Source organism: Sceloporus occidentalis, unplaced genomic scaffold, assembly GCF_023333645.1.
Source record: "Sceloporus occidentalis isolate IW3139 unplaced genomic scaffold, rSceOcc1.0.p SCAF_8, whole genome shotgun sequence".
Classification (NCBI taxonomy): Eukaryota; Metazoa; Chordata; class Lepidosauria; order Squamata; family Phrynosomatidae; genus Sceloporus; species Sceloporus occidentalis.
Genome location: NW_028316988.1, coordinates 9,657,210 through 9,671,430, shown reverse-complemented (window position 1 = coordinate 9,671,430; position 14,221 = coordinate 9,657,210). Strand labels below are relative to the sequence as shown.

The 14,221-nt window shown below is 50.0% G+C and overlaps 1 protein-coding gene across 2 annotated transcripts in view; it reads right to left on the bottom strand.

Annotated features, from left to right (window-relative positions):
• Positions 1 to 3,796, bottom strand: part of ACOT7 (acyl-CoA thioesterase 7) — a 31,079-nt gene extending 27,283 nt beyond the window's left edge. For both annotated transcript variants that reach the window (XM_089534490.1, XM_089534491.1), the window contains exon 1: positions 3,626 to 3,796. In XM_089534490.1, the coding sequence (XP_089390616.1) occupies positions 3,626 to 3,735 (110 nt within the window). In that variant the 5' untranslated portion in view covers positions 3,736 to 3,796. The remainder of the gene's footprint in view (positions 1 to 3,625) is intronic.
• Positions 3,797 to 14,221: the final 10,425 nt, after the last annotated feature.

Sequence of the window (14,221 nt, the reverse complement as noted above, 5' to 3'; positions counted from 1 at the left end):
CAAAACCACTTTCTAGATAAAGATGTTTGGGATGCAGCCTTTACCTCCTGAGGCCAGGTTTCACCTGAAAGAGCTTTGCTCCGAACTGCCTCCATGCCTTCAGCATCGCTCCTCTCTGGATCAGAGACTGCCCAGGTATGGAAGACGATGCCCAGGTGAGGCCTGATACCTTTCCTATTTCCCCCCTTTTAATTGGGACGGTTGTCTGGAAATTTTGCAATGCCCACAACAAACATCCATTAGCGGGTGTTTGCTCTGGGCAGAAGACCTTAATGCAAATTCCTTTGAATCTGGACAACGTGAGACTTTAAATGCAACGGCCGTAACAGGCTATTCTGCCGGTTTGAGCCCTGATACAAGAGAAAGGGTATGCTGTTGTTATATGCCTTCCAGCCATTTCTGATCCTATTTTCTTGGCAAGATTTGTTCGGGGGGGGGGGGGCGCTTGCCTTTGAGGCTGAGAGAGTGTGACTTACAGGATGCTCAAGTCCCATTCAATCCAATGGCCTAGTCCAGTGATGGCGAACCTGTGGCACGCGTGCCAGAGGTGGCACTCAGGGCCCTCTCTGTGGGCACACATGCTGTCGCCCTTACACAGAGTTTGCCAGAGTTTCTTACTAGAAAGCCAGAGGGACGCGGCACTTTGCAATAAATAAGTGGGATCTGGGTTGCAGTTTGGGCACTCGGTCTGTAAGAGGTTCACCATCACTGGCCTAGTCAAACAGCGTCCCTTATACAAAAGGGCATAACCATTTTGGGAATTCATATTTTTAAATACAGTAGAGTCTCGATTATCCGATGTAAACTGGCGGTCCCATAGGTCGGACAGTCGAAAAAGTTGGATAATCTGGAGGGTCACAGGAAAAGCCTAGCAATCACTATGAAAAGCCTTGAATCACTATGACGGTCGGGGCCTGTGGCCTGGCGGGGGTGGCGCTCGGGGCCGCCACCGCCTCCGCACCTGCGGCCTGGTGGGGGTGGCGTTCGGGGCCGCCGCCGCCTCCGCACCTGCGGCCTGGTGGGGGTGGCGTTCGGGGCCGCCGCCGCCTCCGCACCTGCGGCCTGGTGGGGGTGGCGTTCGGGGCCGCCGCCGCCTCCGCACCTGCGGCCTGGTGGGGGTGGCGTTCGGGGCCGCCGCCGCCTCCGCACCTGCGGCCTGGTGGGGGTGGCGTTCGGGGCCGCCGCCGCCTCCGCACCTGCGGCCTGGTGGGGGTGGCGTTCGGGGCCGCTGCCGCCTCCGCACCTGCGGCCTGGTGGGGGTGGCGCTCGGGGCCGCTGCCGCCTCTGCACCTGCGGCCTGGCGGGAGTGGCGCTCGGGGCCGCTGCCGCCTGGTGCTCCGCGCCTGTGGCCTCGCTTGGGACCTGATGCTGGGGGCGTGGTCAGGGCTCAAAGTCATGCCTACCGACCAGTCCGACGTCGGATCAACGAAGGTCGGGTTAACGAGACTCTACTGTATATCTATTTTCAAGCCGCGGAAGCTTGGCTCCGTGGGATTCGAGGCATGTATGGAGGGCTGACTGTGCTACGATTATGTAATAAGTTCATAAAAGGAGCCCATTTCTCCTCTCCGCCCGAAACGTTCCCTTCCTCCGACAGCCTTTTACTATGCTTTAGCTTCGGAGCCCTTTCAGATCTGGAACGTGTCATTGATCCCATTCCGTGCTTTTCCCGTTTCCTCCACCGTTGCTGAATTTGTTAAAAATGTATTATTTCTTGTTGCAAGCTTTCCCCGGAGGAGCCTTTTGTTACACAACAGGTTATGAAGGCAGGAAAGCAAACAAGCTTGATATTTGCAGCCACTGCAGGCAATGACTTATTAATTAGACTTATTTCCAGGCGTCGAGGAGGGCCTCCTCCGCTGCCTTGCAAGAAAGAGCCCAAAACATTGGAAGCCACAAGGCAATGAGTTAAAAGAAGTCAGCAAACAGACTGCAACTCAGGCTGCATCCATGCTGGAGTCATAACAACAATACTACTAATGGCTCAAGGCTAGGGACCTCTGGGCATGGGAGTTTGTTGGGACACCCCAGCGGAGCAGTTAAAGCGGTGTCCAAGTGGGTTATTTCTCCAATGTGGATGCAGCCCAAGTGCGGCATTCTGGTTTGACTCTGGAGACCAGGGTTTGAGTCCTCTGGAAACCAAGTCACACTGTCTCAGCCTCAAGAGAAAGCCATGGCAAGCCTCCTCTGAGCTAATCCTGCCCATGATAAGTTCTCCATTCATTGGAAAGGACGTTGGCTCATACTTTAAACCACTATCAAGTATCCAAACCAGCTTGTGCAGCCTTCCGCATGAAAAATGCACGCAGCAAACACAGGAAGATGCTGGGCGCGTTTCCCCGAGGCCGTGATTTCGCACCCGAGTCTGCAAAACCCAGACCCTTGGAGAGCCCCGAACCAAGAACAATCCTGAGGATTCGGATTAGCAGAGGGAGCAAAGCGAGTTAAAATACTCCGGAGGGTTACTCGCAGCAACCTGAGCAGAAGACATGCATTATTATTGGCAGGCCTATCGGTACCAATGCATCAAAGGAAGGCAAAACTGCAGCCGTTGCTCCCTTGCTTGGGCTGCAACCGTTCTGAATGTCTACTGATAGACAACACAATGCACAGCCACACAGGCTCATTGTGCCGAGTGACTGGTGGAAATGTGGCCTTCGAAGGCGCGAGAAAGAGGAGATCAATGCAAGCTTATTGTCACGTGGAAGGAAACCCAGACATTATTATGAGCTTCTCTATTAAAAGGGGGGGAAATGAATGACTGGAGTTTGCCTCTGCCTCCCTCCAAGGCTGAGAGAGTGTGACTTAGAAGCACAATTAAGGACGGTTTAATGAAGTAAGGAACGCTGGATTGTTTTCTGTACGTTTTGCGTAATTGCTTCTCCGTTGTTGCTTTTATTTCAAATGCTTAAGACAGGGCTGCATTATATCACCTCTTAACTGTCTCTTCTTCATCTGGGAAGAATGAAGAACCTGGGATCTCTTTTCCTGTAAGACTGAACCCATTGCTCTGTGTTCTCTTCTCTGGAGGAGCAGAAAACAAGCTTGCTCCATCCTCAGTCTTTCCAAATACTGAAACAGGGAAAAAAGGCCTGCTCCATCCTCAACATGACACTTCTTCCAATGCTTAGACAGGGCTCTCTCATACCCCCTTTTAACCTTACGTTCTTCACTTGGGAAGAATGAAGAATCTGGGATCCCTTTCCTATAACTTGCATCCATTGCTTTGGGTCCTATTCTCTGGAGGAGCAGAAAACAAGCTTGCTCCATCCTCAGTCTTTCCAAATACTGAAACAGGGCTCTATCATATCACCTTTTAACTGTCTCTTCTTTGCCTGGAAGAATGAAGAACCTGGGATCTCTTTTCCTGTAAGACTGCACCCATTGCTCTGTGTTCTCTTCTCTGGAGGAGCAGAAAACAAGTTTGCTCCTGGATCCTTTCCAATACTTAGACAGGGCTCTCTCATACCCCCTTTAACCTTCTTTTCTTCACCTGGGAAGAATGGAGCACCTGGGATCCCTTTTCCTATGACTTGCCCCCATTGCTCCATTGTGTCCCATTCCCTGCAGGAGCAGGAGCCCCTCCCTGGCCCTCTGCCCATGCCCAGAGGCCCCTCCGCCTTACCGGCTGACCTGGATGTTGGCCGGCCCTGGAGAGAAGGAGGAGGAGGAGGAGGTCAGGGGCGGCGGGGCCGGGGCTGCCTCCCCTCCGGCGGGGCCTGCTGCTGGCTGCATGGCTAAGGAGACGGAGACCGAGAGAGCGGAGGAGCAACGGACTGATGCTGATCGTCCAGGATGGAGCAGCAGGGGCGGGGCCTCCACGCGCGCAGGCCACGCCCACCCCCGCCTCCTGCTCAGCGATTGGCTCAGGGCCCACATACGTCACCACAGGGGCGCGCAGAGGCTCCTGGGAGTTGTAGGCAGGACAGTCACCCTCCCCAGGCTCTTAGAGAGGCAAAGGGCTCTCTGGGGGATGCTGGGACTTGCAATCTTTGAAAGGCAAGCCTAGCACTAGGAATCTAGGGTTTATAGTTCCCCCTCTCCCTCAAAGGTTGCCTTTCAAGGCTCAGGGTGGGACGGTTTTGGGGGGGATGCTGGGTGTTGAAGTCCCTTGACTGTTTTACAAGGGGGGGTTATTCTGGGAGTCATAGCCATAGTCTCCCCCAAGGCAGAGGGTTCTAGGAGTAATAGTCTCCCCCAAGGCAGGATTTCAAAGATCAGGGTAGTTGGTGGATGCTGGGAGGTGTAGTCCAAACAGAATCTGGGTAGGAGTGGATTATGGGGCTTGAACTTCCCAAAAGGACCCATAATCCCCTTCTACCCAGACCCTGGGAAAGGCTGTCTGGACTACAATTCCCAGCAGCCACCAACTCTCCTCCCTGTTATCCTGAGCTTGGAAATCCTGCCTTGGCAAAATATATCAGTCGCCGGGGCTTCATGCGAGGGTTGGCACGGCAGGGTTTTGTGGCCTCAAAAGAGACTCGAAGCCCCGCTTGGTTAATAAAACATAATCAATACGTGAATGCATTTTATTAAACCAAACACACCAGATGCCTTCACTTCAGAGTGACACTCCGATTTCTATCCTGACATAGCCGCACTCTTGTGAGAATGCCTTGGCCAGGGACAGATGGCCGAAATGCCATATTGGCCAAGGGTCAGGGAGGCAGGCCTTGGAACGGTTCCCAGCGCATGGCCACTAGCCAGGCCACCCTATGCGCCTTCCCTTTTGCCAAGGATGTGTTCCTTTCCCTGCCTTTCTGAGCTAGAGACAGATGGAGACTGTGGAGGTCTGGCTGCCATTTGCTGGCATCAGCTAGTGCCAGGGGAAAGGGAAACAGAGTCTGAAGAGACCCCAAAAGGGCTCTCCGGTCCAACCCCATTCTGCCATGCAGAAACTCACTATCAAAGCATTGGCCCCCAAGTACAGTCAGCCCTCCCATGGCTCCAAAATAGTCCCAAAACAGATACAACCCACAAAAGCAAACCTTGAGTTCTCCATTTTATGTACGGGGCCCCATTTCACTATACTATGGGGTATATTGGGACTTGAACATCCAGTGATTTTGGTAACCATGGAGGATTGGGGGTTTTTCACCCTGGACCCAAACCCCAGCAGATACCAAGGGCCCATAATAATAATAACAACAATAAAAATAGGGACAGAATAGGCTGGCCCAGCCTCATCAGGGCCAGCCTGAAGAAGCAGAGCCCTCCCTCCGGTCCACCTGCCTTGGTCCAGGCCTCCGAGGGAGAGAAGAATGCTGGACCTGATTCCCTTCTCCTCACCATTCCCTTCTCCTTTTGTGTCATGTCTTTTAGATTGTAAGCCTGTGGGCAGGGAACTGTCTGTTATCCCCTCTATTGTAAACCGCTCGGATTCCCAGTGATTGGGCGGTATATAAATAAAACCTATTATTATTATTATTATTATTATTATTATATATATTATATATATATATACACACACACACATATATAATATACACACAGTTTATATATATATATATATATATACATATATATATATATAGAGAGAGACATATTTTGTATATATATACTGTACACACACATACACATACATATATTATATACACAGTTTATATATATAATTTTATACATATATTTATAAATATAAATAATATACACACAGTTATATATATATATATAGAGAGAGACATATAATATATATATATATATATATACACACATACACATACATATACATATAATATACACAGTGATGTGTGTATATATATATATATATATATATATATATATAAAATATACAATTTTATATTTATGTATATAAACATATATTATTTACATACACACACACACACACACACACACACATATATAATACAGTTTTATATATGTATATGTGCATATATACACACACACAGTATTATATACACAGTATACAAACTCTTGCAGAAAGTGGCCCTGGCCCCATACTTCCTAGGAGTGCATTGGGCAAGAGAGCTTGGAGAAGTTACTTCTGCGGGAATAAGGCTTCCAGGGTGCCTCTCTGATGCCATTCCTGCCAAGGCAATGGCACCCAATGCTTCTGGCATTCCCAAATCCCCCCCCCCAAAAAAAAAAAAACCGAGGGTTTCCCCATTAGAGAGAAACACTTCTTTTTTCTGAGATGTGATGCCCAGAAATGGCCACCAGATGGCGCTCCAGGATTAAAGTTGGAACGAAAAGTCCAAGAGGCCGCAATGCTCTGCGTCGCCACAAGAGGGCGCCCAAACAGAAGCCATTGCATTCTGTATATAAACTCTATTTCCATTCACTGAAGTGGGTCTGTTTCAGAGGGGTTTGGCCCCATTCCCTTCCCCGGGACCTTCCTTTGCTCTGATTGGACAAGGAATAAGGAGAGGCCCGGGCAGGAAAAGCTGGGACTTTGTTGCTGTTTTTATTATTTAATAAACAAATAAATTAGCTTTTGTTTATTAAATCCCACAATAGGTTTCCTTTAATCTCTGGAGCACAACTAAACAAATGTGTGCCTAATCCCATCTTTCGCTGGGACTTACTCCAAGTACAGCTTTGGGAGATCTATAAATCCCAGCCTTTTGCATCCTTTCCTTCCTTCTTTCCTCCTTGCAGCCATGATAGCTAAAAACCTGGTTTGTTGCTCTCTTGTTGCATCCTTAAACTCAGGAGCGCAACTTAACAACACAAATGCATGCCTTCTTTGAAATAAATCCCACCTTTTGGAAGGACTTACTCCAAGTACAGCCTTGGAAGGTCTTTAAATCCCAGCCTTGCCTTGCATTGCCTTTCCTTCTTTCATCTGTGCATCCCTGAGAACTGGAAACTTGGTTTGTTGCTCTCTCTATTTCTTTTTGTCACAGCATCAAAAACACTGGGAAACCTGGCCCTTGGAGGAACGGGACGGAGCGTCCGCGGAGGGAAACAGTGTCCCTGTGACCCAGGGCCTTGTGATTCGAACTCTTGGCCCAGCCGGCCGCTGCTTCATGGAGGTGGCTCTTTGTCCCTTTGGAGCTCCCAAGGCGACCGAGAAAGTGATCTCTGCCCAACGAAAGCCAGGTGTCCAATGTCACTCTCCAGCCGTCCTTCTGGAAAGTAAGCCTGCGGTCATCATCGCTCCTGCGTCTCTCTGGTTCAGAGGATGCCAAGCGGATCTCTTCTTCGTCTTCTTGGGCCTCCTTCAAGAGAAGTCCTCCCTTTGGGATGCTTTGGAGGAAAGGCCTAGTAGTGGTCAAGGGGGTCAGCGCAGAGAAGTGACCCTGGAAGAGCCACAGAAGGTCAGTAGGGGCGAATGGCCAAGCCGAGAGGGGGAGACCACTCTCTCTGCTTGGCGGATGGGCCTCTGTCTCCCTTTCACCTGCAGACCCTTGGCGCCGGGGTCTCACGCCAACCACCTTTGCCTTTCCAAGCTTGGGCAGAACAATGGAAAGGCCACACCAGGCCAAGCCACACTGCGCCAGGGAGTAGAGATGGCGCCGTCGGTTGTGCTTCCACCTGCAGGACCCCATTGGCAGTGGTCTTCTCTCCCAGAGTGCCCTTTTGCCACTGCTGCCCAGGAGTAGCGGCCGGCGGTCAGCCCCAGGCGCCCGGGGCGGTCAGTTGCTTGTATCAGGAGGTGGCCTGAGTCAGGGGGAGATGCGGTGTTTGCCCCATGCGCCGTGGGAACGCATTGGGGATGGAGAAAACAAACTGGGCTCCCCGACTTGTCTGGAAAAGCCGCCCCATCTTGACCCGGAGACGGAGTAGCGGATCCTGGCTTGGCTGGAGGAGGTCCACTGAAGTCTCTTTGCCCCATTGAGCTCCAGCTTCAAGCCGACAGAAGTGGAGGCCGACGACACGGCCATCAAAATCGTCTACTTGGGGGACAGAGCACTTCGTCCCACACCTTGGCCTCCAAGGTCTGGAACAACCTGTGAGTAAGAACTGGCTTTGGACACTTCGCAAGATGACCAGATACATCCTACGTCCTCCTTTTTCCAGGGCATGCCCTGCATTTCAGTCTTTGAAATGCCCTCCGTTTTGGGCATGGCTACGGAGCTTGGAGACGAAGGAGGGCCACATGCCACCCCAGGACCAAACCATGCTTTTTAGTGCTTCTCAGCCATTGCTCCTCCGAGTGTGAAGTCCAAGGCTTTCATGGCCTGCAGCCATACATTTTTGTGGGTTTTTTGGTCTATGCGCCCATGTTCCAGAAGAGGTTATTTCTGATGCTTTGCATCTGCAGAGAGTGTTTTTTCGACTTCACCTCCCAGCATCCTTCCACATCTGCCACTTTGGGAGGCAGAGTCCGAAACATCTGGAGGACTATAGTTTTGGGTGGGTTTAATCGGTCTATGCGGTGATGTTGTAGAAGAGTGTATTCCTGACGTTTCGATGAAGATGCCAAAGCCACAGATGCTGCTGGCGAAATGTCAGGAATGAACTTCTAAAACATGGCTGCATAGCCCCCCAAACCCACAAAAAACCAAGGATGCCGGCCATGAAAGCCTCCGACTTCACATCTGGAGGTCTCCCAAACTGGGGGGGGGGGGACCCCTAAGGCAGTGGTTCCCAAACATGAGCCTTCCAGATGTTTTGACTTCAGCTCCCAGAATCCCCAGACACCTTAACCAACAGTCAGGAATCCACCTGGAGGACCAAAGATTGGGAAACACTGCTAAGGGCTCCAAGATTGCAGTTTCCACAATCCACGTTTCTCCATGTCGACTCCAGTTAAGCAAAGCCAAGGGCCCCAAATGATGGGAGTTGCAGTCCGATGCACCCGAAGGATGCCAGGGGCTGCAGAAGACGCAGCCCAGCCTTTGGAAGCCACCTTGGTCTGGAAAGCAAAGCCTGCCTCTCTCCTTCTTTTTCCAAATGCCTGCCTTTGCATTCCACTTCTGCAAAAGGATGCTGCTGTGCAAACACACTGCAATGCAGCTGGAGCGCAGGAGCCCCGCAGCCATGGCATCCCTGGACCCATGTTGCGATGAGTTGTACCCAAAAGAAGCCATCTTGTGCCATAGAGCAAAGTACAACAACACCCAAAATCCACAGTCTGACCGGACATGTCCTCCTTTCCCAGGACATGCCTCTGTCCCATGTATAATCTTATCACCAAAACTTACACATGTGACGTATACGCAAAACACACATAGGATACAAAACATATGCAACGTATAGAATAAGTTGCGTGTATTATTCTATACGTTGCATATGTTTTGTATCCTATGTGTGGATATACATATATATTAGGGGAAGCAAGGCCTGGCTGCAATGAATGGTGCAAAATAAAGAAGGATGCATGCAGAGAGCTTCCCTTTTCTTGCTTTTAATGCATTTCCTGCAAAACGACCCAGAAGATTAGGAGGAAGGAAAGAAAGAAAGAAAGAAAGAAAGAAAGGAGGAAAAAAGGAGGCGGGAGAAATGCAACCTAGCAATCTCTCTCCCAAGCCTTCCTTCCCAACTTGAGTGGGTTTCTTCTTTATTTTTAAAGAGAGGTATTCAATGTCTGCTTGCAAAAGCCATGTTTTCCTGGGGGGGTGGGGGGTGGGTGGGGGGGTGATGGGAAGTGTAGTCCAAAAGCCATGCCTAGGGAACTTGTAGTCCTTGCAAGCACACAGACATGAGCTCCTCCTCAGGCTTCAGGGGGAGCAGCAGACCTTTGGAACTACAGGACCCATCATCCCCCTTCCCAGGGTTGGGGACTTCAATGTCAATGTTAGGGGTCTTGGAGGACACTTCCCATCATCCTCATAAGGCCCAGAATGTCAGGGAAGTTTCAAGCCCTTCAGGACTAGGGTTGGAGGACGCTTCCCATCATCCCCAGGCGGCCATGCAGAGGTTGGGGGAGGCCTCCCTCCAGCCTTTCTGCGCCCTTGGCCCCCTTCCTCCTCCAGCTCCTTTCTGGAAATTCCCAGAATCCTCGAGCCCTCCAGGGTTGATGGGAATTGTAGTCCAAAGCTAAGGAGTCCCTGCACTCGCTAAGGGCGGCAGCAGCCCCAGACCCACCAGGCTTTTTCTTCCTCATGACCTGGAGACAGTCCTCTTCCTGCAGAGCGCGCGAAGGGCCGGGTAAAGGGAACGAGGCCACGCCCCTCAGAAATAGGCAGCCAATCAGCGCGGGAAGGGCCGGGTAAAGGGAACGAGGCCACGCCCCTCAGAAATAGTCAGCCAATCAGAGCGCGGGAAGGGCCGGGTAAAGGGAATGAGGCCAAACACATACATAATATTACACGCACGGTTATGTATACATATATATAATTTAATGTATTTAATTTAATACATACACACAAACATATATAAAATATACCATATATATATATATATATATATACACACACACATATAAATTATATACACAGTTATACCCCCCCACACACATATATATACATATACATAATTTTATTGGTGACTTGAATGTTAGTGTCAGGGGTCTTGGAGGACACTTCCCATCATCCTCATAAGGCATAGCATGTCGGGGGGGGGGTCTTGGAGGACACTTCCCCTCATCCCCAGACCATGCAGATGTTGGCGGAGGTCCCCCTCCAGCCTCTCTGTGCCCTTGGCCCCCTCTACTCCTTTCTGGAAATTCCCAGAATCCTTGAGCCCTCCAGGAGTGATGGGAATTGTAGTCCAAAGCTGAGAAGTCCCTGCGCTTGGTAAGTGGTGCAGTGCCCTGATTAGCCACAAGAGGGCGCCCTTGTATTAGGAATGTTCTGCCCAGCGAAAGGGAATGACTCTCTGCCCTCTGCCTGCTGGCTTAGAAACCTGACCCTTCCTTTGCCCTCGGTTGCCCCACTTGCCCTTCTCAAAGCCAGTTGCTGCCACTTTGGGAGCCTGGCCTCCTGTCTGACTGGGGTTACGCCACCTGCGTCCCTTTGCGTCATTGCGCTGCATGGTTTCAGCTACATCTGGTGCGCAGATGCCCACTTCTGAAGACTTTGACTTGACCTTTCCTGGCCTTAAAAACGGAGGCTGGGAAGCGGGAAGGAAGTCACCGGAGAATGGAAAGGTTGTCTGTTTGCCAAGATCTCTCAGCTGTGAGCGAAGGCCAAAGCATGGAACAGGAGGCTTAATGGCACATGACAAAAAGTTGGGACATGTCCAAGGAAGGGCAACCCACTCTGGCCCTTTCTTGTAGGCCATTGAAACCCAAACCTGGTCCTCCAGATGTTTTGGACTTCAGCTCCCAGAATTCCTGACTGTTGGCAAAGTTGGCTAGGGCTTCTGGGAGTTGAAGTCCAAAACACCTGGAGGACCAAAGCTTGGGCATCGCCAATCTAGGCTCAGGCAAAAGCCAACTGCTGCAGCTCTTCTTTGCTCCTCTGTTCTCCAATGCTAATAACATTTGCCTCAGCCATGCTCTGAGATTGCTGTGCCTCCTTTACATCTGCAAAATCTTTGAGGTATACAAGTTACGCTTGTGCATTTTGGCACATGATACGGATCAAACGGGGGCACGCATGTGGCCAGGGAAGCCCCGAAAGCCTCAGCTGACACTTGTTGCACGGCAGCTTTCAATCCAAGCCTTATTCCTCCAAGGTAATTTTAGGACAGGACTAAAAGGTATGTTGCGGTGAACCAGAATCAATATTTGGAGCAGCCCAAAGGCGCCCAAAATAGCACTGGTTAAGCTGGGAACTTGAAGGCTCGCCTGTAAGTTGCACAAAGTAAACAGAATTGGTTTTGCTGAGGGCGAAATCCTTGGGAGGGGACCAATGCTTCCAGCTAAAAGCATCCCCAGCAAGGAGCTGCCAAGGCTCTTTTCGGACGATGTCCGGAGAGGAAGAGATCCCGCTATCCTTCTGGGTGGGGAGTAGATATTGCATGATGCCAAACTGGAGCAGGACCTCAAAAACTGAAACACCAGCAGAGGAGAAAACCTTAGAACAAGTCAGTGTGGGCTCCCAGAGGGCTCTGTCCTGGGCCCAGGGCTCTTCAACATCTTTATCAATGACTTGGAGGACAGAATTGGAGGCATACTTACCAAATTTGCAGATGACACCAAATTAGGAGGAATTCAAAAAATTCAAAATGACCTGAATAGACTAGAAAACTGGGCCAAAGCTAACAAAATGAACTTCAACACGGAGAAATGTAAGGTACAGAAAAAACAAAAGGCACAGATATAAGATTATGGGGGACACCTGGCTGAATGAGATTTATATGTGTGAAAGGGATCTTGGAGTCCAAGTAGACCACAAGTTGAACATGAGTGAAGAGTGTGATGCGGCAGCTAACAAGGCCAATGCAATTTTAGGCTGCCTCAATAGAAGTATAGTGTCTAGATCAAGAGAAGTCATAGTGCCACTCTATTCTGCTTTGTTCAGGCCTCACCTGGAATGTTGTGTCCAGTTCTGGGCACCACAATTCAAAAAGGACATTGAGAAACTGGAGCCATGTGTCCAAGGAAGGCAACTAAAATGGTGAAGGGTCTGGAAACCATGAAGCCCTATGAGGAAGGACTTAGGGAGCTGGGGATGTTTAACCTCGAGAAGAGAAGGTTAACAGTTGAAATGATAGCCATCTTCAAGTATTTGAAGGGATGTCGTATTGAGGAGGGAGCAAGCTTGTTTTCTGCTGCTCCAGAGAAAAGGAGACAATGGAGCAATGGATGCAAGCTCCAGGAAAAGAGATTCCAGCTCAACATTAGGAGGAACTTCCTGAGAGTTAGGGCTGTTTGACAGTGGAACACACTCCTTCCTCGGAGATTTTGGTGGAGTCTCCTTCCTTGGAGGCCTTTAAACAGAGGCTGGATGGACATCTGTCAGTGGGGATGCTTTGATGGAGAGTTCCTGCATGGCAGAAGAAGGGGGTTGGACTGGATGGTCTCTTGGGTTCCCTTCCAACTCTAGGATTCTATGATTCTATGATTCAACAACCAAAGGCGATGGCGTTTAATCTTGTGAAGCAGGTTTTCAGGGCATCGCCAATGAGGCACAAACCCAGCCGGTCCTGTGTGCCTTAAGACCAGTGGAAGGGACTGTGATAGAGGATGCCATCTGCTCATTCCAGCTTCACTTTCAACAGGGCACTGAATCTGCTCCAGAACGAAACCTTGGAACCATGTTGGGCATCTGGGGACATTTAGTCGGCTTGCAAAGGAAACTGGCTCTAGTCAATGGCAACGTGAAGATGACAATTTTTGTCTCTTGTGCGAGTGGACCATTGTGCCAACAACCCTTGAACGGGACGCGCAAGACGTTTACTTTGCAAACTGACTAAATATTGTCAGCGGGGTGACAATAAACACCCAATTTTGGTGCAACCTGTAGTGGGAATGAATCCTAAGGCTGCATCCACACTGCAGAAATAACCCAGTTTGACACCACTTCAGCTGCTAGGGATCCTTGGAACCAGGATTTTGTGAAACGTTTAGCATTTCCTTGGCACAGAGCTCCAGTGCCACGACCCCAGAATCCCACAGCCTTGAGCCATGGCTGTTCAAGTGACGTCAAACCGGATTACTTCTGCAATGTGGAGGCACCCTGAACTATTTGCAATGGTCCCAGTCCATTGAATTCCTTTACAAAGATCAGCATTGGAGCAAACCTTGTGCATCTTTAGTGCGCAGACATATAATTTTTTCACAAACGGCATAAACGTCTCATGAAAAGCGAACGAGGACTCTGTCCGCAGGCTTTGGTGCTTGCAAACTCTGGAGGGAGAGATCTTGAAGCATTGGTAGCATGTGATCCATGGAGCTGCCAAGTGAGAAAGACATTTGCAATGGAAACATCATGTGAGTCTGAGTCGCTTCATCTCTTGATGATCTGGGTACAGATCATAGCAAGGAGAAGGAAGCCAGAGGCATTCCCATTGCTTTCAGATGATGCATGCATTTGTACGGCGAGTATCATTCTTCCATCCGTGAGCCAAATATGACAGCTACCTCTTGAGATTGCAGTCCCCAGCATCCCCAGTCTACTTGTGTTTCGTTGTTGCGGTGAGCCTTCAAGTTGTTTTGGACTTATAACAACCCTAAGGCGAACCTATTGGGGTTTCCTTGGGACTTTTTGCCATGTTCCTCCTCTGAGGCGGAGAGAGTGGGACTTGCCCATTGGCTGAGCTGGGATTTGAACCCAAACCACACACACTCAGCCCCAGAAAACCCCGTTATAGGATAGTTTGAGGATTGCAATAAATTGGAACCAACTTAAAGGCGTGCAACAACTACAAACAACCGGATATGAAGCTGGGCTAGAGATAATAAGGATATATAGTATTAAGGAATATGGAG